This window comes from Lissotriton helveticus, chromosome 5_1 (genome assembly GCF_964261635.1).
Source record: "Lissotriton helveticus chromosome 5_1, aLisHel1.1, whole genome shotgun sequence".
Taxonomy (NCBI): Eukaryota; Metazoa; Chordata; class Amphibia; order Caudata; family Salamandridae; genus Lissotriton; species Lissotriton helveticus.
Genome location: NC_136065.1, coordinates 270,939,985 through 270,963,341, shown reverse-complemented (window position 1 = coordinate 270,963,341; position 23,357 = coordinate 270,939,985). Strand labels below are relative to the sequence as shown.

Genomic DNA, 23,357 nt, shown 5'->3' with positions numbered 1-23,357 from the left:
TTGTGTTTGTGACTTACCCTGACTAGGATTGGGGTTCCTGTTTGGACAGGATGCATACCTCTCAACCAAACACTCAATTTCTAACAAACTGTTAACACAAACTATCTCAAATACTTTTTGTGTCTTCTATATCACATTCATCTTTTCTTGGTATTTCTGTTCCAGCCCTGGAGCTTCTGCATCAATTACATACTTTTAAGTGTTTCCATAACACTATCTTTTTTGCCTCCAAGGAGCACTTATATGTTTTTGACCTACATTGGCTTTTGTCATGATGTTGACCTCATAAAGCAATTCATGAGTTTGAAACATGTCAGCACTACAACATATCAAATGATTATATCCAGCACTGCATTCAAAATGTAACTGTACTTTATGTTCTCACGGATAAACATGGGGCACGTTTCTTTCTATTTCATTGGTTTTGTTCTGTTTATCTATAGAAATTGTGCATGTTTCTCACACCTCTCTTATTGATTGCCTAATGTGGAAAGGAGTCACATCTTTAGAGAAACCCCAAATAATCTGGAAAAAACGATGGGGCGCTTGCATGGACAGTGCCTGAAGCTCATTCATGCGACAAGCCGAATTAATCGCAATGAGGAAGATAGTCTTCAAAGTCAAGAGATGAAGAGAGCAGTAATGCATCAGCTTGAACAGGGTGCACATGGAAAACGAAATTAAAGCACAAGTTACTTACCTTCGGTAACAATATATCTGTAAGAAACATTCGTTAGTTATAGATTCCTTACCTTAGAATTACCTCCAGGTGTCGGACTGGATCCGTAAAGTTTTTTCGTCAGCAGTACCTCTGCGCGTCCAAAGGTGATGTCGGTCGGCTCCGCATCCGTCGTCGCGGGTGCCGGGATGATGTTGCGGCAGCTACTTAGACGCTGCCCTCGCTTGCTGACGCCAGTTCTGTACACGACTTTCCGCGCCAGAAAACGAGGGCCATGCAAGACACTGACCATTGGTGCACAAAATTAGGGCCCTGAAAGGATATCCTTAACCCTAGAAATCAGTTCGCAGAACGGGGAGGATGGGTGGGGCGGTAAGGAATCTATAACTAACTAATGTTTCTTACAAATATATCGTTACCGAAGGTAAGTAACTTGTGCATCTGAAAGAAACACGTTAGTTATAGATTCCTTACCTTAGAATAGATACCCAAGTAATACCAACCCCGGTGGTGGGTCTGCCAACCAAGATCACACCAGAAAGTCCTGGAGAACAGAACGGCCAAAGAAGCAGTCTCTCCGGATTTGGCTGTCCAGGCAGTAGTGTTTGGTGAACCTGTGCAGTGATGCTCATGTGGCCGCCTGACAGATGTCATTTAGTGGCTCTCCTCCTCCCAAGGCAGTAGTGGCTGCCGTCGCCCTGGTGGAGGCTCCTTTTTAGCTAGAGAGTAACCAGCCTTAATACAGAACATGACCCACCGAGAAATGGTGAGTTTGTGTACGGCTCAAACTTTCTTTGCACTCACGTTGCCAACAAACAGTTGATCATCCACCCGTAACGGATTTTGCAATCCAGATGGAAGGAGAGTGCATGTTTTGGGTCCAGACGGTGGAGCCTCTCTTCTTCCTTTGAAGAATGCGGAGGTGGAAAGAAGGTGGGCAAAGTAATGGTCAGTCCGATTTGGAAGGCAGTGACCACCTGAGGAAGAAAGGATGGACGGGTCCTGAGAACCACCTTGTCCAGATGGACTGACAGGAAAGGAGCTTTTGAGGAAAGAACCTGGAGCTCACTCACTCCTCTAGCAGAAGTGATGGCTACCAGGAAAGCAGTCTTAAGAGTTAGAAGACATAAAGGACAATTATGAAGCGGCTCAAAGGGAGCGCAGAACAAATAAGTCAGCACAAGGTTCAAGTCCCACTGAGGCATAACAAACGGAATTGGAGGAAAACGATGCGTTAAGCCTTTCAGGAAACGGTTAACTACCGGGGTCTTGAAAAGAGAAGGCTGATCTGGCAGCCGAAGGAAAGCATAGATGGCAGAAAGGTAGCCTTTGATAGTGCTCAGAGCAGAGCCCTGCTGGGCTAAAGAGAGAAGGAACAAGAGCACTTCAGAAAGAGGGGCAGAAAGGGGATCCACAGCCTTTGCTGTGCACCATGCCACAATTTGTTCCACCGGCAGGCATATACCGTCTTAGTGGAGGGACGCCTGGCTGCCAAGATTACGTCACAGATTTCAGGAGGCAGATCAAAAGACGTCAACTGCCGCCGCTCCATCTCCACCCAAGGAGGTGGAGTTTGGACAGGATCGGGTGGAGGACCGTCCCCTGCTGCTGCGACAGAAGATCCTCCCGAAGAGGCAGTCTCATCGAAGGATCGATGGCCATGTTGAGCAGCTCGGGATACCAGACTCTTCGTGCCCAATCTGGAGCCACAAGAATGACTTGGCCCCGGTCGCGCCTGATCTTCTTCAGCACTCTGAGCAGAAATGGTATAGGCGGAAAGGCGTACAACAGACCGCAACTCCACTCGCGATGAAAAGAGTCGCAGAGCGTGTGCCATCTTGAAAAATTCCGACGTACAGAATTGCTGACATTGCGCGTTCTCTTTGGTGGCGAATAGATCTAACCAAGGCTCTCCCTACTGGTCAAAGAGACCTTGCACCACCTCCGAGTGAAGACGCCATTCATGATCCATCATGCACCTGCGGCTGAGTTCGTCCGCGCTGGCAGTCAAAGGAATGCCTTGATGTTCCAGCCATGTCCAGAGGCAAAGGCCCTCCTGACATAGGATCCACGACCAAATCCCGCCCTGTTTGTTGCAATACCACATGGTGGTGTTGTCCGTGAACACCTGCACTACTCTTCCCCGGACAAACGGAAGGAATGCCTTCAGTGCAAGACGAATCACCCGGAGCTCCAGAAGGTTGATGTGGAGCCTGGACTCTGCTGGAGACCAGAGGCCTCTGATCTCTGCCTCTCCCATGTGAGTGCCCCATCCCAGAAGGGAGGCATCCGTCACCACTGTGAAGTCTGGTTAGGGAAGGGAGAGGGATGTGCCACTGACCCAATGCTGGTTCGTGAGCCACCACTGCAGTTGTTGAGCATTGCCCTCTGAGATCTGGATGTAATCGGACAGATTCCCCTGATGCCGCGCCCACTGGAACTTCAGGTCCCACTGCAGAGCCCGCATATATGCCACCTGGCATGATTGACCAGCAGGATGCATAAGGCCATGAGGCCCAGCAGCCTCAGGGTCATTCCGACCGAAACCCGGGACACAGGCTGAAAGATCGGAATCATAGCCCGAATGTCCCAGACTCGCTGTTCTGGAGGATAGACCTGAAACTGCGCCGTGTCCAGAACCGCTCCAATGAAGAGGAGCTTCTGAGAGGGAATCAGGTGCGACTTCGGCATATTGATGGAGAACCCCAGCAAATACAGGAGGTCGGCCGTAGTCTGGAGGTGGGAAACGACTGCTTGGGGTGAGCCCGCCTTCAACAACCAATCCTCGAGATAGGGGAAGACTGAGACCCCTGATCTGCGCAGGTGAACTGCAACCACCACCATCAACTTCGTGAACACCCGAGGGGCGCTGGTAAGGCAAAAAGGGAGCATGGTAAACTGGAAATGCTCGTGGCCTACCGTTAACTGCAGGCAACGCCGGAGGACAGGGATGTGAAATTAAGCGTCCTGCAAGTCCAACGCCACCATCCAGTCTTGCGGGTCGAGGGCAGACAAGACCTGAGCACACGTCAAGATTTTGAACTTCTCCTTCCAGGAAGCGATAGACGTCCTTGAGGTCCAAGATAGGACGCAGGCCCTTGTCCTTCTTGGGATCCAGAAAGTAGTGGGAGTAGCAACCACGACCTACTTCTGGGACAGGAACGCGCTTGATGGCTCCCTTGACCGTAACTTCCTGCTGGAGAAGTGACAGATGATCCTCCGACATGCGGAGGTAATAAGGTGGCATGGCTGGAGGGGTAGTCTCGAAGGGGAGGGAGTAGCCCCTTCAGACTATCTGCAAAACCTACCTGTCCGAAGTGCTGGTGTGCTGGTGCGCCAGTGGGGGGGGAGGTGATGGTGAATCCTGCAGCCCACTGGCGTTTGATGGGCCTCAAAGGACAGATTAGGAGGGTTTGGAGACTGCTGCAGAAGGGGGGTTGGTGGACTTGCCTGCCCTCTGGCCCCCGGAACCTCGTCTGTTGTTTCCATGTCCCCGGCCACGCGAAGATTGGGTAACTTGCTGCGCCTGTGGCCCTGGGTGGGATGTGGCGGGGCACCCCTTACGAAGCCACGAAAGGGGCAAAAATCAGACTGCGCCGGACAGGAGGAGAAGCTCAAGGACTTGGGCGTAGCCTGTGAATCCTTGAAGCGCTCTAGGGCATTGTCTGCTTTGTCGCCAAAAAAGGCGACGGCCATCAAAGGGCATGTCCATCAGAGTGTTCTGGCCAAACCCTGACAAGCCAGTGGATCTCATCCAGGCGAAGCGCTACCGACGTTGAAACGGTCCTGCCCAGAGAGTCGGCGGTGTCCAGCCCACAACGGATCGTAAACTTTGCTGCATCTCTCCCGGTGGCAACAGCCTGGGATAGAACTGCCAGGCCTACTACGGACACTGAGGCAGCACTTGCGCCATCGTATCCCACACAGAGTGTGAATAATGGCCCAAGAGACATGCAGTGTTTACGGAGCGCAGTCCTAAGCTGGCGGAAGAGAATATTTTCTTGCCAAGGTGGTCCAGCTTCTTGAATTCCCTTTCCAGTGGAGCAGTAGCGAAGGCGCTTTTGGAGGTGGAGGTTTGGACCACAAAGGGTGAGGTGTTGGGAGAGGAAAGTGGGGTCCCCTGGAGCTGGGCCAGTGGCGTCGGGCGATCATCCTGTCCACGAGAGCTCCCGTGTTGAGCCTGGATCACGTGCCCAAAAGGACGTTGGTGAGTGCCTCATTAAACGGCAGCAGGGGCTCTGAAGAGCTCGCTGCCGTTTGAAGGAGGTTAGTCCTGACCGCCACCATAGGAAGCTCGAGGTTGAGAGCCTCGGTCGCCCTACGCAACATCACAGCGTATGACGCTCCCTCCTCCGTAGCCACGGTAGGAGACAACATGCCAAGGTCGGGTGAAGTCTCAAGACCACTGGCATCCCCCAGGTCCTGTCTCCAGTTCTGCTCAGTCTCTAGCTGTCAGTTAAAGGGTCACCTGACCCCTCCCAGTCCTCCTCACCTTCCTCTGGCTGCCAAGCAGGCTGAAATTGGCCAGGGTGGAACACAAGGACAAAAGAACCTCTCTGCGACGGGTCTGGCATCTGCCGATGCCGGTCCGGCTTCGTATCCATGTCGGGATGGATGCCGGGGTCGACGCCGACTGGGGAGCCAAGGCCTGGATCCAAGGGGGGGGGCCTCCGGCGTCGGGCCGGAGCCGCCAGCGGCAAAGACCTACGCCCCCCAAACGAGTCCGCACGGCCTGAACGTGCCCCAACGGGTTGAGTACGCCCAAGGATGGCATGCATCACCTCGTAGAACATACGAAGCTGGGCGGGAGTCCCTCTGGGCCCCGGAAAGGGAGGGGAGCCCAGAGCCGACTTAACGGGCTCTGCACGTGGAGCTGCGGGAGGGCTGCGGGAGGGGCACCACCCGCGGGGCTTGTCGGGTCGGCCGACTGACGAGGAGAAGGCGAAGAGCGACGATGCTACTTCGACTTCTTCTTATGCTTCGACTTACCCGACCCCGGGTGCGAAGACTTCGATGATTTGTCGGAATGGCGATGGCTCCGTGACCGGTCCCTCGACTTCCCTCTCGACCGGGACCTTAATCGGCGCGGAGCCGACTGTCGTCGTTCCAACTGCTTTCGGCACCGCTCTCGCAAAGCTTTCAATGTCAACAAATGACAGTCGGATAATGACTTGGGTTCGTGGTCGCGCTTCAGGTAAAAGAGGCGCACACTGTGCAGATCCATCACTGACATCAGCCAGTTACAGGAACCACAGGCTTTAAAACCGGGCATCACTTGTGCACCTGTTCAGAGTCGAAGACTCAAAACACAAAGTCGACAAAAAGTAGAGAAAAGCTTAGTCAAAAAATGACTGAGGTACCGCTCTTCCCACGATGCAGACGACGGACGTGGAGCCGACCGCAGCCACCTTCCGACGAGTAGAGGTACTACAGACGAAAAAGCTTTCTGGATCCAGTCTGACGCCTAGGGGAAATTCTAAGGTAAGGAATCTATAACTAACGTTTTTCTTTCAGATATCCCACTATGGTATCACAAATGGTTTGGACGAAAACAAGTAAACATATTTACAACCTTTTATAAACCTCATCACAACAGGTGATTTAAAGAAGGGTGGTTGGTCTGGCATACACAGAAAAGCCAACAGGGCTGACAATTAAAATTTTTTAGAGCCCACTGCAAGGCCTTGGTAGGCCAAAAAAGACAAGTTACTTACTTTCGGTAATGCCTTATCTGGTAGAGACAAGATCTAGCCGCAGATTCCTTATCTTAGAATCCTCCCCAGGCGCCACGCTGGATCCGTAAATATTTCCAGCAGTACCTCTGCATGTCGGTAGAGGGTGTCGAGCGACTCCGCAGTGACGTTGTCTCTCATGAGTGGGGTAAAAGGAGTCCATATAAGCCCTCCCCCGACACGCTGACGTCAGTTTGAAAGAGTGTACCGATCGCAAGAACCGTAGTAGTATGCATGAGGAGATCTTGGAGACAACAAGCCCTCAGTTCGCAGAGTGGGGAGGATGGGTGGGTCGATAAGGAATCTGCGGCTACATCTTGTCTCTACCAGAGAAGGCGTTACCAAAGATAAGTAACTTGCTCATCTGATAGAGACATCTAGCCGCAGATTCCTTATCTTACAATCAGGTACCCAAGCAATACCATCCCAGGAAGATGAGCTGCAAATTGACCTTACCAAAGATCCTAACAGGAGAAGCCGGTCTGAAAAAAAGAAAGGGACCAGACTATCCAAATAATGATAAGTAAGCAAGATGCTCACTGAGAGGACTGATCCCAAGAAGGACAATGGGAAGACCGTAGGAGTAGAAAGCCATAAGACCAGAAGACACAGCATAGAACGAGTAAAGATCGCAGAATGCAAGGGGACCAAGGACAAAAGTCCATAGAGCCCAGGCCCAAAACCAAATGGAAGGAGCAGTCACAGCGTGCTCATTTGCAGTAACACATGCTGCAAATAAGAGCACCCACCGATCGCCGAGGGAATGACCCACCAATGCAATCTCCAATGCAAAAACAAAGGAGAAAAAGAGAACAGTGAATGCTGTAGAGCATCGCTAGGAAAACAACAAGTACGGTAAAGAAACCATTCTTTAGCAGAGAACCTTGAAGGTACAGAAAACACCCTCCAGGTAATGCAACTGAGAAACTCTAAGAACAGAGGTAAGATGCAGCAACGTACACCATAGAGAAGGTCAGATGACCATATGTGCAAACACACACATAAATATCATTAAAGACATCCACAAGAGATCCATTGTAGAGATAGGTACATACATGCAGATGCATCCAAATAAATATATATAAGGATAATTATGTATATAAAAAACATAGTAATCCCCACAGACGCACACATCATACAGGCTACATCAAAACTATATCCACTCCTCCGATGGTAACCCAGGTCCACCACCAGTGAGCAGAAGGCAGAGAAGTGGAGGAACAAACAATACTCCAAGAACAAAGGTAACCAAGAAAATTTTCAATCCTCCTGCCTCAATGTCAAAACATAACATTAAATCAATAGAATTGAAATAAGCCCTGACACTTGATAAAATCTCCTACACAAACTAGGGCAATATATTTAATGTAATTGTAGAGCTGTGCCTGTTCTTATCAAGAGACGGAAAATGCACTACACAGTGAATGTTGTAAGGAGCAAGGTCTACACCCTGCTTTCAAATAAACAAAGGCCCACATGAGTGGTAAAAATAATTTCTTACAAGTTCCAAGAATGACTTGCAAATAAACATAAAATCCCATAAGTATGGCCCAAAAACATAAAATAGTCTCCATTTATGGTGTGAAACATTCAAGGCATTTGGCAGGTCATAAAGTTTCTTTTCTACCTCGGCTGCTTCTTTATACAGCAGAAGAGTTTACCAATACCAAAGATTCTGTAGCTTATAGTTTGAACATTAATTCCTCAGCAGACTTCTTTTTCCCCATGACCATATAGAGCAGAAATATGGTCAGAATACCACTAAAAAGACCAGTCCTTTTTTGGTATCACGAGACAAAAAGAGCAAGACAGTGTGGAGACACTGTGGCACTGTCCTGCAATAACACAGATGAGCAGCTCACAATTAAATTTCTTCATTCAGTCGATCTTCAAAGAATAAAGCAGCAGGAAGGGGTGTTAAATGCTCACCATTAACCTTTTATCTGCTGCAATCAAATCTTAATAAGCTGCAAAGATATCAACATTCGTGCTCATCCAGGACATGGGGTGGAACTGGACTGTAGAGAGAGCAGTTTGAGTTGTAGAAAATGAGACAGGCAGGAAGGTGGGGGAAAAAACCGAAAAGTTCCTTAGAAGAGCAAATTCAAGGAGAAGGTACATAGATGGTCTCAGCAGCAGGAAAGAAGGAAGCAAGAATTGACCATACGAATAAACAAAGGCACATTCTTTAAACGCACTGGAAAAACACTTTCCCCCACATGCATCAAGCATTTTTGTAGTCGCAAACGGTGCGATTCCTTAAAATCGGCCGTTTGCGAATGCAAAAGTGCTTTTTGGGATGCATGAAGCAATTTTAGAATTCGTAACATTTTTGCGAGTTCTAAAATTGCGGGTGCTTTTAAGAAGTCGCAGATGTGCGATTTCTTAAAAGCAATGCATCATTACTTTTAAAAGTGTAAATTCGCAATTAGGGTGCCAAATTTACCACTCGGTAAATTTGGAAAAAGTGTTTAAAATGCTGAAAATGTTTTTTTTTTCAACATTCATGTTTCACACACACATGTCCTTAGGACATGTGTGTGTGAAACATGATGCGAAAAATACATTTCAGGGGTGCATGGGGGGGTCCTTTGGACCCCCCCCTGCACCCATGAAATTTTCAAAGTGCCACTCGCAATTTGCTAATGCCTTCCCATTGACTCCTATGGGCCTTTTGGCCCATAGGAATCAATGGGAATTGCGAAAATTAACTTAAGAATTCGTTATTCATTTGGGATTCGGTAAAAATTGCGATTTTTACCGAATCACAAATGAATACCGAAAATAATGATGCATGGCATTTTGCACTTCTTAATTTGCGATTCCTTATTTTTCGCAAATTAGGAAGTGCAAAATGTCACAATGATGCATGTGGGGGTATGCCCATAACTTTGTACAGCACAAAAAAAGGTTTATACTAATAACCATTGATTTTTATAATGTTTGAAAGCACTGGAAACTAACACCAGAACTTACAACAAATAGAACCGGAAACAGGAAAGCCACACATAATGTTGGTAGTTGAAGAGGAAGGCGACAAAGCCAGAGATGTCCTTATAAGAAGAGAGTCTGTTAATTAGACTTTTATGATCTAGAGTGTTGAGTGTTGCAGAGAGGACAAGGAAGACAAGAAAAAGAAAGATCTTCTTTGTATATGGTTTGCAGGAACTGGAGCACCCTAGCTCCAGTGTTGCAGAGTGAGTGGAAGTAAGGCTGCCAAGACTGCATAAGACTGTGTTGATTGTAGTTGTAATACTTCCACTTCTTCAAGGATTTGGCCACTGAAAGGGCAGATGAGTGATAGGATAACAATTTGTTGCATCATACTTCATCGGGGCCAAGGCTGAATTTCTTTGATAAATGAAGAACATCTTCCATTTTCAGGGCAAAAGAAAAGGTGCCAGTATGGAAGGATGATAATTTTTAACAAAAGGGAGATGGGCAGAATAAGGGTAAGTCTTGATGATTTAACAAGGAGAGAAGGTCATTCATGTAAGAAATTGTGCTGGAGATACAAATGTAGCATTTCCTATACATGCATCGTATTTATATTTTTAGTTCCACGTTACAATGTCTTACACAATCATAAGAGCTGGATTTATGGTAGCGATTAGAAAATAGAAGAGAGCAGTACCTTTTAATCACAACACTGAGAATTTCCCCAAAAATGAGAGAGTGAGCATTGCATGAACAAATCTGAAAGGGTTAGGTTAAATTACTTTAAATAAATCTTTTAAACTTATATTGAGTAACTGCAGGAGTCTATGTCATTTCACAGCTTCCTGACTTTTAACAATTCATTAAAGTAATATTTCGACTAGTAATGCCAATGTAACATTCTTACCATAACAAAGTTTTTCTTCAAGTGTCTGCAGCAGCTGCATACTTTGATTTAGTTGCTCCCGAAAGCCCTCAGCAACATAATAATCAACATCACTTGCTTGAAGTAACTCCTCAAAAGCTTTAATAAGATTTACAAGATGATCATGGTACACAATACACATGTTGTGGCCATCTCTAATCTGTTGACGTTGAAAAGAGAGCTCACGTGCTTGGGACTGAACCAGGGAATCATATCTGATAAAACAAAATGAAAATGTAACATTTCTCATTAAATTGTCCATGAGTGTAGGATTTTAAACCCTAACTGCATACACTAAGCAATAGTAAAACAAGCCCTTTCCCTTTTACTGTGCCAGTAAAAATAACATCTACCCATGGATCAAACTACAGGTAAGAGATATTCTGCTGTTGGGTACCTGTCCCAAGCAGTTTTTCAAATTTTCATCTCAATTTCTTGTAATAGACGATTTCTCTCTCACACACAATGCAATGAAAGGAATATTTTTGTTAAAGAGGTTCACATAGCTACAGGTTCTCACCTGGATGGAGAAAGTTCCCCCATTGTTCTCTGAAGATTAGAAACCTGGTCAAGAAGCTTCATATTCTCTGCTTTTTCTCTTTGGAGTTCAGATTTATAATGAAGATTTTCATCAGGAACAAGCCCAACCTCTTTCTGATTGGGGAAATTCAAAGGGCTTGAGTTCTGATTATTTTCAAGTGAAAGCTGCATGCCCATACTTTCTTGTAATGTAGTCTGGGGAGTAGGGACATTGTGACCTTCCACATGGATCTGTTTGCTGAGGGAAGTCAAACTGTTGCAACTTGTATTGAATTCAGTTGAAAGGTTGTCATCAGTACTCTGTAAACACAAGTGCGTGTTGTGATTGCTCATATTTCCTGGATGGCCATTAGCATGGTTCAATACGTTGTATCCTACAAAACACATAAAAGTTTTAGGAGAGTTGCACATATTCTGACATACGCACTAATCAGACAAAGCAACACCCTGAAGAAAATTCTGGTACTTTTAGTCCTTCAGCTGACTTCATTGATACTCTGAGGATGGACTGGTACAACTGTGTGTGTGCACAAAGAAAGATACCAGAGCGGATTGACTGCCCACTTAATGGTCATAATACGTGCTTGAGTGACTCTGCCTTGGTTCATTTTCTAAAGCTACACAAACAACATATACACAGAGATACTGAATAAGCATTGGCATAGCCAATAGGTCTCACCTTTGGGGCCTTTTAAGTGTTTAGGCAGAGCTATTGACTTTGACAGTTGATTAAGCTGTGCTGTAGAGAAGTGTGGCTACTGTGCGGCATGCTGAAAAGTTTTAATAAAAAAGTGCCAGAAGCATTTTTGTTACCTTATACATGACCAAGAAGGCATTATGTCCAACAGAACGACCATATTAAAAAATGTATGTACAATAAAAAAAAATCCTCATTTTTCTTTTGTTCATGCAATGCTGGCAACTTGTTTTTGCCTATTCCAATGGTTGTTAAAGCATTTTTTTGAGGGGGCATAAACAATTGGAAGTTGAAGGTTGTGAACTAGTACCTGTATTATAACACTAGCAGCGCCCAGACGCTAGGGGTGAATCAACAAATGGCAGATTCCAAGAGCAGGCTGAGGTGGTGTTGGGCGGTGTTGAGTGATGTTGAGGTGGTAGTGGTGGTGGTGACTGGTGCTGATACGATGCTGAGGTGATGCTGAATGATACTTAGGTATTGCTGAGTGATGATGATGTGCTGGTGTACTATTGCAAAGGCGATGCTGAGTGATAATGTGGTGGTGCTGAGTGATGCTGTGGTGATGCTGGGTGATGCTGAGTGATGCTGTGGTCGCGCTGAGTAATGCTGTGGTTCCGCTGAGTGATGCTGTGGTGGCCCTGGGTGATGCTGTGCTGGCCCTGGGTGATGCTGTGCTGGCCCTGAGTGATGCTGTGCTGGCCCTGAGTGATGCTGTGCTGGCCCTGAGTGATGCTGTGCTGGCCCTGTGTGATGCTGTGGTTGTGCTGAGTGATGCTGTGTTGGTGTTAAGTGATGCTGTGGTGGCCCTGAGTGATGCTGTGGTGGCGTTGAGTGATGCTGTGGTGGCGTTGAGTGATGCTGTGGTGGCGTTGAGTGATGCTATGGTGGCGTTGAGTGATGCTATGGTGGCGTTGAGTGATGTTGTGGTAGCGTTGAGTGATGCTGTGCTGGCCCTGAGTGATGCTGTGCTGGCCCTGAGTGATGCTGTGGTGGCGCTGAGTGATGCTGTGGTAGCGCTGAGTGATGCTGTGGTGGGGCTGAGTGATGCCGTGGTGGTGCTGAGTGATGCTGTGGTGGTGCTGAGTGATGCTGTGGTGGTGCTGAGTGATGCTGTGGTGGTGCTGAGGGATGCTGAGTGATGCTGTGGTGCTGCTGAGTGATGCTGTGGTGGTGCTGAGTGATGCTTGCTATGGTGGTGCTGAGTGATGCTATGGTGGTGCTGAGTGATGCTGTGGTGGCCCTGAGTGATATGGTTGTAGCCCTGAGTGATGCTGTGGTGATGCTGTGGTGGTGCTGAGTGATGCTGTGGTGGTGCTGAGTGATGCTGTGGTGGTGCTGAGTGATGCTGTGGTGGTGCTGAGTGATGCTGTGGTGGTGCTGAGTGATGCTGTGGTAGTGCTGAGTGGTGCTGTGGTAGTGCTGAGTGGTGCTGTGGGGGTACTGAGTGATGCTGTGGTGGTGTTGAGTGGTGCTGTGCTAAATGATGCTGTGCTGGCCCTGAATGATGCTGTGGTGGTGCTGAGTGATGCTGTGGTAGTGCTGAGTGATGCTGTGGTGGTGCTGAGGGATGCTGTGGTGGTGTTGAGTGATGTTGTGGTGTCGCTGAGTGATGTTGTGGTGTCGCTGAGTGATGCTGTGGTGTCGCTGAGAGATGGTGTGGTGGTGCAGAGAGATGGTGTGGTGGTGCAGAGAGATGGTGTGGTGGTGCAGAGAGATGGTGTGGTGGTGCAGGGCGATGGTGTGGTGGTGCAGAGTGGTGGTGGTGCAGAGTGATGGTGTGGTGGTGCAGGGTGATGCTGCGTGATGCTGCGTGATACTGTGCTGGCGCTGAGTGATGCTGTGGTGGCGCTGAGTGATGCTGTGGTGGGGCTGAGTGATGCTGTGGTGTCGCTGAGTGATGCTGTGGTGGCGCTGAGTGATGCTGTGGTGGTGCTGAGTGATGCTGCCGTGACAGAGTGTCTTTGCTAGTTACAGTGGGTAGAAGAGGGTAGAAGAGGGTGGAGGGGTAGAAGAGGGGTAGAAGGGGTAGAAGAGGGGTAGTGGAGAAGTGTGGCTCACTGGTTAGAGGCGGCAGACCCGTAAGCAGAGAACGGCCCGGGACCAGGGTTCGATTCCCGACGCGGCAGGGTCGTGGACCAGGGTCAGCGGACTCGATAATTCTCGCTTCGGTGCCTACTCTAGTCAGAAACCACACTCGGCAACTCTGGGCATCAGCTTGCCTCATCTTCACAACGGCCCCCCGAGACCGCCGGGGATGCTTGGTCGCACCTTAGAGATACCCATCAGGGACCTTCTCTCAGGGTGAGCCAGGACGGGTTCCCCAGCGGTCGCAGCGTGGAGATACTCCTCCGGGAGTCGATTCCTAGCGCTATATAAACCCGCAATTAAATTAAATTAAATTAAATTAAATTAAATTAAATTAAATTAATTAAATTAAATTAGTAGAGGGGTAGAAGAGGGGTAGAGGGGTAGAAGGGGGTAGAAGAGGGGTAGAAGGGTAGTAGAGGGGTAGAAGAGGGGTGCAGAGGAGTAGAGGTGTAGAAGAGGTGTAGAAGAGGGGTAGAAGAGGAGTAGAGGGGTAGAAGGGTAGTAGAGGGGTAGAAGCGGGGTAGAGAGGTAGAAGAGGGGTAGAAAATGGGTATAGGGGTAGAATAGGGGTAGAAGAGGGGTGGTAGAGGGGTAGAAGAGGGGTCGAAGAGTAGAAGAGGGGTACAAGGGTGGTAGAGAGGTAGAAGAGGGGTAGTAGAGGGCTAGAAGCGTAGAGGGGTAGAAGAGGGTTAGAGAGGTAGAAGAGGGATAGACGGTTAGAGCGTAGAGGGGTAGAAGGGTAGTAGAGGGGTAGAAGAGGGGTGCAGAGGGGTAGAGGTGTAGAAGAGGTGTAGAAGAGGGGTAGAAGAGGAGTAGAGGGATACTAGATGGGTAGAGGGGTAGAAGAGGGGTAATGGGGTAGAGGAGGGGTAGAAGAGTAGAAGAGGGGTTATGGGGTGGTAGAGGGGTAGAAAAGGGGTAGGGGTAGAAGAGTAGAGAGATGAGTAGTAGATAGGTAGAGGGGTAGTAGATGGGTAGAGGGGTCGAGGGGCAGTAGATGGGTAGAGGGGTCGAGGGGTAGTAGAAGGGTAGAAGAGGGGTAGAGGTGTAGAAGAGGGGTAGAGGGGTAGTCGAGGGGTAGAAGAGGGGTAGAGGGGTAGAAGAGGGGTAGAAGAGGGGTAGAGGTGTAGTAGAGGGGTAGAGGGGTAGTAGAGGGATAGAGGGATAGAATAGAGGTAGAGGGGTAGAAGAGGGGTAAAGGGGTAGAGGAGTAGAAGAGGGGTAGAGGAGTAGAAGAGGGGTAGAGGAATAGAGGAGTAGAAGAGGGGTAGAGGAGTAGAAGAGGGGTAGAGGTGTAGTAGAGGGGTAGAGGGGTAGTAGAGGGATAGAGGGATAGAATAGTGGAGTAGTGTGGCTCACTGGTTAGAGGCGGCAGGCCTGAGAGCAGAAGTCAGCCTGGGACCAGGGTTCAATTCCCGACGCGGCAGGGTCGTGGACCTTGGTCAGCAGACTCGATAATTCTCGCTTCGGTGCTTACTCTAATCAGGGGTTCCACTCGGCAACTCTGGGCATTAGCTTGCCTAATCTCCACAACGGCCCCACCAATTCCGGGGATGCCTGGCTCCACCTTGGGGACTCCCAGCAAGGGACCATCCCACAGGGAAAGCCAGGACGGGTTCCCCAGAGTTATACAGCGCCGGGACGCCCCGTTGCTGGGGCAGCTGTGCGCTTTACAAGTATACTACATTTACATTTACAATAGGGGTAGAGGGGTAGAAGAGGGGTAAAGGGGTAGAGGAGTAGAAGAGGGGTAGAGGAGTAGAAGAGGGGTAAAGGAATAGAGGAGTAGAAGAGGGGTAGAGGAGTAGAAGAGGGGTAGAGGAGTAGAAGAGGGGTAGAGGGCTAGAAGAGGGGAAGGCTGGGCTGAGATGTGTCTGGATCAGGCAGCAGAGCATTTGTCATAGTCCATGATGTGCGAGGTGAGAGGCCCCTCTAACTAATAGTAGGTAATCAGCCCTGCTGTGTGGTACTATTGGATGAAGGCGCTATGCAAAATTTGGTAACATAACAGTAAAAGCCATGCTTTCTCTTACTGGTCCTTGGCCACTCAGTGAGACATCCCTGTTCCGGGCCATCGGTTGAAATGGTCAAGTACTGCTTATCTGCAGTTCCTTAATTTGAAAGGGACGGTATCGCAGTGACAGGCAGGTACTCTGAGAGGCAGTACCTGTATTTCTGTAAATGTGTTGGGCAAATACGTGGTGTTCTCGCTTGCGAGAAGAAGCCTCTCGTTAAACACGGATTCGTAATGAAGCGCACTGAAGACCGTGTTAACCGCTTCTGTTTCCCTAGACTATAGCTTCTGCAAGGCATCCCCTTTGCTATGTGACGGGCCAGAATAGTGACATTGGAGGCATGCCAATGCTAACCATGGATCTGGGAAACGCCACTTTTTTCAGAATACACCGCAGATGTTTTTGGCCACAGCCTGTGCGAAATAGGCGTCCTGAGAGGTTATTATTGAAGTCAAATAAAAGCGGTGAAATCGCTGACAGGATGAAAACATCTCCTGCTGCCCACGCGTGGCACTGTGTACAGTAAGCAACAATCTTGCAAAATATGTTTTCACTTGGAACTATTTAACAGGTGCGTAAAGCTCTTGAAAGCAGAGGCTGGGCAAGTATAGATTTTTTGCTTCTCTTTCTGAGCAAGTTTAGACATCTGTCATGAGCCATGACGGCTCGTAACTGTAAACAAGCATTGGCTGTGCGGCCGTAAAAGTAACGAGGCCGCGCGGCCATGAAGTAGAGTGAAGAGGTCTGTGGTGGGGGAGGGTGAGGGTATTGAAGTGCAGAGAGAGGCACACAAGGCTTAATGAGCCTTGACAGAATCCCACATGGCGGCTGCAGGCGTGCATGCACGCTAGAGGCCAGGAAAAGCCTGTGGTAGCACTTTCAAAAGCCACTCACTAAATTTCTCGTAGGGCTGCGCATGCGCTGGCTCAGCGAGACCAAAAAATGGAAACAAGGCATTTAAATAAAGCATTGGCTTTAGAGTAAGAGAGCCATTGCTATTATGTAGGTTTCTTGTGTTAAATCAGACATATTAATCTCCATCATTCATATTCATGAAAAACTTCCCAAGCATCCTAAATGCCAAATATCATGGCTTGACAAAACTGTCCAGCTGCTCTGGAGTCAAAGTCCAGTGTAGTGGTTCACGTGGCAGGACTTATGAGACTGTTCTATGCAACCTAGATCTGTTTCTGGAAAGTCATAAAATCTTCTATTTCATAGCAACCAGACCATGGATATCTGTATGGCGAAAATCATTGATCTACAAAGCCCAAAATACACAAAACAATCTAACTAGCCCAAACGAAGACAAGACAGTCTGAGAATCAGAGATATCCAAGAGGCCTTGCTGATCAACGCTAGGCTGCAATTTGTTGATAGCATATTTATGGCATTCAGAACAAATCTGTGTGCATCACTTCTGACTCAGTATAAGGAAAGGGAATCTAAAAAAACTAAAAGAATAGAACTTTCCAGATTGAAATGAAAAAGTTACAGAATTTTTGGCACAAAGGACTAGGGAACCACCTTGAGGTATCCCTTATAGGGATCTTGGCTGACAACGTTTGAAAATCTCAGATCTTTAGACTTAAATACCATTACTAGGACCATCTTTTAATGTACCCAATATGACAGAATTACGGATGAAGCGAGGTGTGGGGTGTTTTTATTAGAGCATTTGAAAGAATCCCATGTAGAGTTGAGTTGTAGGCAACGACTTGCAGGAGTGGATAATACAAACCTGCCAAAGAAAAAAGGAAGTCCTAAATGTACGTGAGAGGACAATTTGGAGATTATTTTCTCTATACACAGAAAATGTTCCATACACATGATGTGGGATATATCAGTTAATCAGTTATCTCAAACTGCTCACATAGAAAGCATCAAACCATCAAACTGACAATACTTATCAGACAGAGAACTATTTTTCATTTGGTTTATTCTCTTGACTCTGTCTTCCCATGGTCCATAGCTTAGCTCTTTTTCTCTGAGGGAATGAGGATACCTTTGGTGGTGGCATATTAATTTTGCAAACCATGCTTGTGGATTTTAAATTACAGTCAGGTTCATTGTTAGACGTCACATTTATTTTCTAAGGGTTTTAAGACAACTGGTTTGGAGTGAGATGTCTTCACATGCATATTCTCAAGAACTGGCAAGTCAACACAGCATCTGGTGAGGTAGAAACACTCTCCATGCAAGTGCGCACATGGTTTTTTTAAAGGAAGAAAAATACAGTTTTAAGCAATTAACGGCATCTAATGTTTATTCCCTAAGACTGAGGTGCTGCATGGCCCCATCACCACAGGTTTAGGGGAAAACAGAGATACTGCAAGCCCAGGGATGCAAATAGGGCACAGACATCGTAAAATATAAATATTTTACAGAGTCAGGACAAAGACGGCCTGTGCGCATTTACACATGTAAGTGTTGTACCATGTGGTACATTGAGCCAGACCTAGTGGCTTTAATGCTTGTTGTCATCATGTTTCCATATCAATCTATGGTTCAGCATGGTGAAAGTCGGGATTTTGATAGAAATGAAGAAGCTGCCTGATCAATACCAGATGAGGTAGTGAGAGATTTACATGTAATGTTTCTATATGAAAATCAAGTCCAGGGTGAAGCCCATGTTTAGGTAGGGAAGAGCAAAGAGGGCATTTTGTAGTACGTTGTCTGAAAGGAAAAATATTTAATGAGGTGGCTTACTCTTTTCCCAAGTGCAGGATGAATTCGGCCAAGAATATGTGATCATTGTGAAGGCGAGCTGATCTAAGCTTAGCTATAATCGATGAAACCATTTATAAAGTTATTTTTTCTGCCAGCTGGGTGTCTTTAGGCACTCAACCTCAGTGGTATAGGGGTCAAGACTCATTACTACTTTGAAGCACTGGTATTAGAAGTATTTTATTCAGTTAATCAGTCACATTTAAAAGACATATTGTAGATGAAGGCAATTATCTTCAATAGGTTTTTCTTTTCTATTGAGGAGAAGGATGTTGAGTCATGGTGGTAACATATTTGTGTAGCGAACCCAAACAGGGTTTGTGAGTCCAACAGTGTTAAGACCAAAGTCTTGGATGAGGGTAGGCTTGAAGCTCCACTACAGACAGCAGAGCTGCAATTCAGATTTTTATGTCACGAGGGAGATGGGTCACTATGTTAAAAGGACGCGGTTCTCTGCTGTTACATGGGCATATGCTCTGTAGACTGAACAGTCTGTGACAAGAGAGTGCTTGTAAGAGGCAGATGTAGGGCAGGGTCTGCAGACTGTATGCATTCGGATGAGGATGATCGAGCTTTAGTCTGAAGTCCAGCACTTCACTCTGGTGAGTGGATGAGATTCATGCTCCGGTACGTATTACATGGTTGTATAATGGATTAAGAGAGATTAACTGAAGCACACATATGAAATATAACTAAAGGTAGTTAAACACTTCTGAGAGATGGTGTGCTGTGCCGATGACACACACATACTGACAGGTTATCTAACTGAGTGAAGCTGCATCAGGTGGTGGTGGCTACTGGGAGATGTATGGGTTTAGTCCTTGGCAGTAGTTTGGATAGGATGATACATATCTCACATTTCTGTGTGCGCCTATAATATTTTTCACTGATTACGTTTTCTAGGTTGGCTATCAGATTTACTGTTGGGAGACTAGGATGGCTGAGCTATTGTTACAAACATTCTGGGGCTTATCTGATATGTAGCTTTCCTTCAACATGGGGTGGTGTCCATTACAAGATCACACAAAAGCACAGGTAGTCTATTGATCTTGGAAGGCACATTTAGTATGAGACAGCTTAAATATGCCCCAATAGGATATTACTGAATGCAAAGATAAAAATAATGAGTTACATTAAGTGTAAAAGGTGTACATCACTATGACTTCATACGGACAGCACACCGAGATGCAAAGAAACTCCAGTATGAGTGTGTAAAACAGCTAGGGGAAAAATAAAATCAAGTTTAGCTGCAAAAACCATTTAGATACACAAACATAGTCCGGTGCTAAATCAACCTTGGTGTAAAGTCAGCAGGAATGTGGTATCAAAATTAGCCTCAAAATCTCTTATTACAGATAGAAATGCAGTAAGATGTCACTCTTGGGTTAACATCAACAGGAATGTGGAAATACTTCTAGAAATGCAAATCATATTTAGGACTAAAACACATTTAGGTACAAAATCACATTTGGTGCAACATCTATAGAAGTTTGGCAACGCGTTTAGGGGCAAAAAAAGTTAGGAGCAAGTTTCACATGCAGGTGCATTAACATGTATGTTAAAAAATCACATTAAAGGGGGCAAAATCAACATTTGCCCAAAGTTAACAGCGCTGTGGTACATTCAGGTGAAAAACTACATTAAGATGCAAATGCTTCCTTGTTTCTACATTAACAGAAGCATGAAGCACTCAATGCAAAAATCACATTTAGGTGCAAAACAAGTCCTAGCCGAAATATCACTATTGATGCAACATCAGTAGGAGTATGTAGACATGTTTAAATGCAAAATCACATAGAGGGGAAAAAGTACCCTTGGAGCAAATTCAAGAAGAATGTGGAGACACATTTAAGCGCAAAGGTTCACATCTATTTACAAAAACACATTTAGGTGTACAGGCTAGCACACAGAGAAAATGTGGAAATACAATTTCATATTAGGTGTAAAAGGTATGCATGGGTATGATAAAACGTACTTGCCTGCGCGATAATGTACAATATAACATTCAGGTGCAACATCCCTCCCTACTGCAACAGCAGTAGGAGTGTGGTAACACATGTAGGAGTACAAATGTGCTACTATTTCAGGGACTGATTACTTCAAATCATGGTTAATTGTACTGCAATAAGCACAACGTTTTACGCAGACATAACTTCTCTGGCCTAATCAAGATGTGAATAACACTTTCTGCAAGCAATGGCAGAAAGGGGCAGGATTTAAAGGCGACACAAGCTAAAGCATAAAACAATTCACCTTTAGCCAGACCTAGAAAGGTTGAGGCTAATAATCTCATTTAACTTTATTAAATAGGGATTATGAAGAGCAGAAAGTAGAAATAGAATTACACAAACATTGTGATGGAAAAGATGGGTGGTCGGACATGATCTGAGATTGACCGTTATCTGACTAAACAGATCTTTGGATGTGTTGTAACACAAATAAACAGTAACATAAAATAACTAACTGTATTACAGAGTCTTTAATGGGGATGTGGGGGGCTGCATGCCATAAGACAATCATCCACCACCCAAAACACCATAACCATCATGCTCAATTAAGCCTTGCCACTCAACTGTTGAAAGAATTCCCTTACCATCCAGTATAACATTTTCATTTATTGTTAGTCCTTGTCCGTTGTGAAGTTCCATTTCAGGCCCATTTTTCTTTTCTTCTCCTTCCATCTTTTGCATTTCAAAAAGTGTACGTCCTTTAATAGATTCAGATTTCTGCATTTGTTCAGTCTGCTTCTTTTTTGAGGCAGTAGTTGTGCTTTGACTTACTGAATTTAGGGATGGTTTCAAAGGAACTGGCAAACGAGATTTTTTATAACTCTGAAATTAAAAAAGAAATCATTATGACGACTTGGGTTACTCAGTACTTCTGTGACTCGTAATCAAGTTCACAAATCCTTCATATTTAAAGAGAAACACATCAACTATGCTTTTCTTTACTGAAATTATGATTTTTTGTTGTTTTAAAGCTAGATCATAACATTTTGGTGATACTGTCCTATTTTTCACTGCTTCAATTACATGCAGTGGTATAATAATCCATATTGGAGAGACCGGTTTAGTATGGGAATAATTTCATGGATCCCTGCTCTACTTAGCTATTATAGTATAATCCACAACTAATTTACAAAAAGTTAAAAACTTTTACATTCTCATTCCAGTCTGTTCCCATTGTAAGCTGTATGCGCAGAGAACTGCTACAATCATCCTTCCCTTTTACAGCTAGAATAAGCTATTTAGCAAAGAAAAAAGGGACTGTTTATAAACATTTGAGATTCTTAACTACCTAAATTAAGTATCAAGCCTGGCGTTGTAGTTAGCTCACTAAACACTAGCTGGTGAATTTCAAAGTTTTGTTTAAATTTTAAACAGAGTTTTTATCTTATTTCAACGCCTAACTATAAGGTCACTTAAAACTATTTTTTCAGTGAATTAATATTTTTTTTATTTTTTTTTTAAACATAAGTTTATGTTAATAACTTTGGCCCAGTTTGACGAATCTTCACAAAACTTCCCACAACAAATTTTTATCATCCTCTGCTTCTTCGTTGAAAGATTTGGGGTGATCAGCCAAGCAAGGGCCATTAAAAAGTGGAAGTGGTCCCAAAACAGGTTTCCCCATGCAAATTGCCATAGGAATTTTAAGAAGTGATACAGAAAAGATGGCCTCTGCAGAATTCCACCAAATTTGGCAGAATGCTAGACATTTACTGTGAGAAGTGACTCTTGTGACATGGCTAGCCCCCCACTTTTTGCCTGGAAAATTATGCGGTTTCAATTGACAGTGAACAGGGACCCTGCCAACCAGGTCACCTGTGCCAGAGCTCCTTCCCTAAAACTGTATCACGATTGCCCCCCCGTAAGCCCCTAGTAAATGGTACCCCTGGTAACTAAGGCATTGGGATGGAAGAGGGTCCACTAGGGGCCACTCATCAGGGCCATGCAACCTACACTGTAGCCTGCATGCTTTGTTGCAGACAAAAACAACAAAGTTGTCAAAGCAGCACTGCCTACGGTATGTTTAAGTCATCCCTCTAGAAGTCCTTACAAGCCCTAAGGCAAGGTGCACCATATCTCAGGTGTGGGCAAATCTGCATTAACCTATTTGCCTCTACAATATTTAATTATATTCTTAATATTGGAAGTGCCAGGGAAGCCATAGAGAGTACATGGGCTGGAAACCCGATAACTTGAGTTCTTCAGCACCATGATGGCTTCACTGAAACCACGAGTGTTTGGTACCAAACAACTCCTCTTAATGAGCCACAATTGATGCTGTGGTTGGATTTATTAAAACATGTATCCAGAGGGCACCTCAGCGGTTCCCCCTGAAAACCTACCAACCCTGGTGAGGTCTCTGACTGGCTTTTGGCAGCTGGCACCCCCAGACTAGTTTCTGGACCCCCTGAGTCGGAAGCCCTTTCTCTCTGAGACCAGAAACAAAGCTCCTGGGCAGAGGTGTCACACCTCCTCCTCCAGGCAGTTAGAGTGCTTGAGAGGGAACCTTCAAAGGCCTTTCTGCCTTTGTAATGCAGCAAAGCAGTAAAGCAGCAGATGGCAGCCCCCGGTTCAAACAACCACTTTTGGAGGGCGAACAGGCAGGAAAACTAAGTGAGAATAAGAGGTGTGCCCCCCATTGCTAACTCCACTTCTCAGGTGCTGGAGGCGAAGTAAAGCACATTTTTCAGTGTCGACCATCTTGAAGATGGTGGGACTTATCCAATCAGGGCTAAGACTATGCGCCACCCTCCCCCAAAGGAAGGTGGCATACTAGAGAAATGGAGAAGTGGTAGAGAAGTGTGGCTCACTGGTTAGAAGCGGCAGACCTTGAAGTAGAGGTCAGGCCCGGGACCAGGGTTCAATTCCCGACCCGGCAGGGTCTTGGGCTCAATGTCCGCGGACTCGATAATTCTCGCCTCGGTGCCTACTCTAATCATGGGTCCCACTCTGCAACTCTGGGCAATAGCTTGCTTAATCTCCACAACGGCCCCAACAGCGCTCAA

At 46.1% G+C, this 23,357-nt stretch overlaps 1 protein-coding gene across 2 annotated transcripts in view; it reads right to left on the bottom strand.

Moving 5' to 3' along the window:
- The window catches only part of CDK5RAP2 (CDK5 regulatory subunit associated protein 2), an 841,564-nt gene that overhangs the window by 296,159 nt on the left and 522,048 nt on the right, over positions 1–23,357 (bottom strand). For both annotated transcript variants that reach the window (XM_078642183.1, XM_078642184.1), the window contains 3 exons: positions 20,937–21,174; positions 10,794–11,187; positions 10,256–10,488 (listed from right to left, as the gene is read on the bottom strand). In XM_078642183.1, coding sequence (XP_078498309.1) covers positions 10,256–10,488; positions 10,794–11,187; positions 20,937–21,174 — 865 coding nt within the window. The remainder of the gene's footprint in view (positions 1–10,255; positions 10,489–10,793; positions 11,188–20,936; positions 21,175–23,357) is intronic.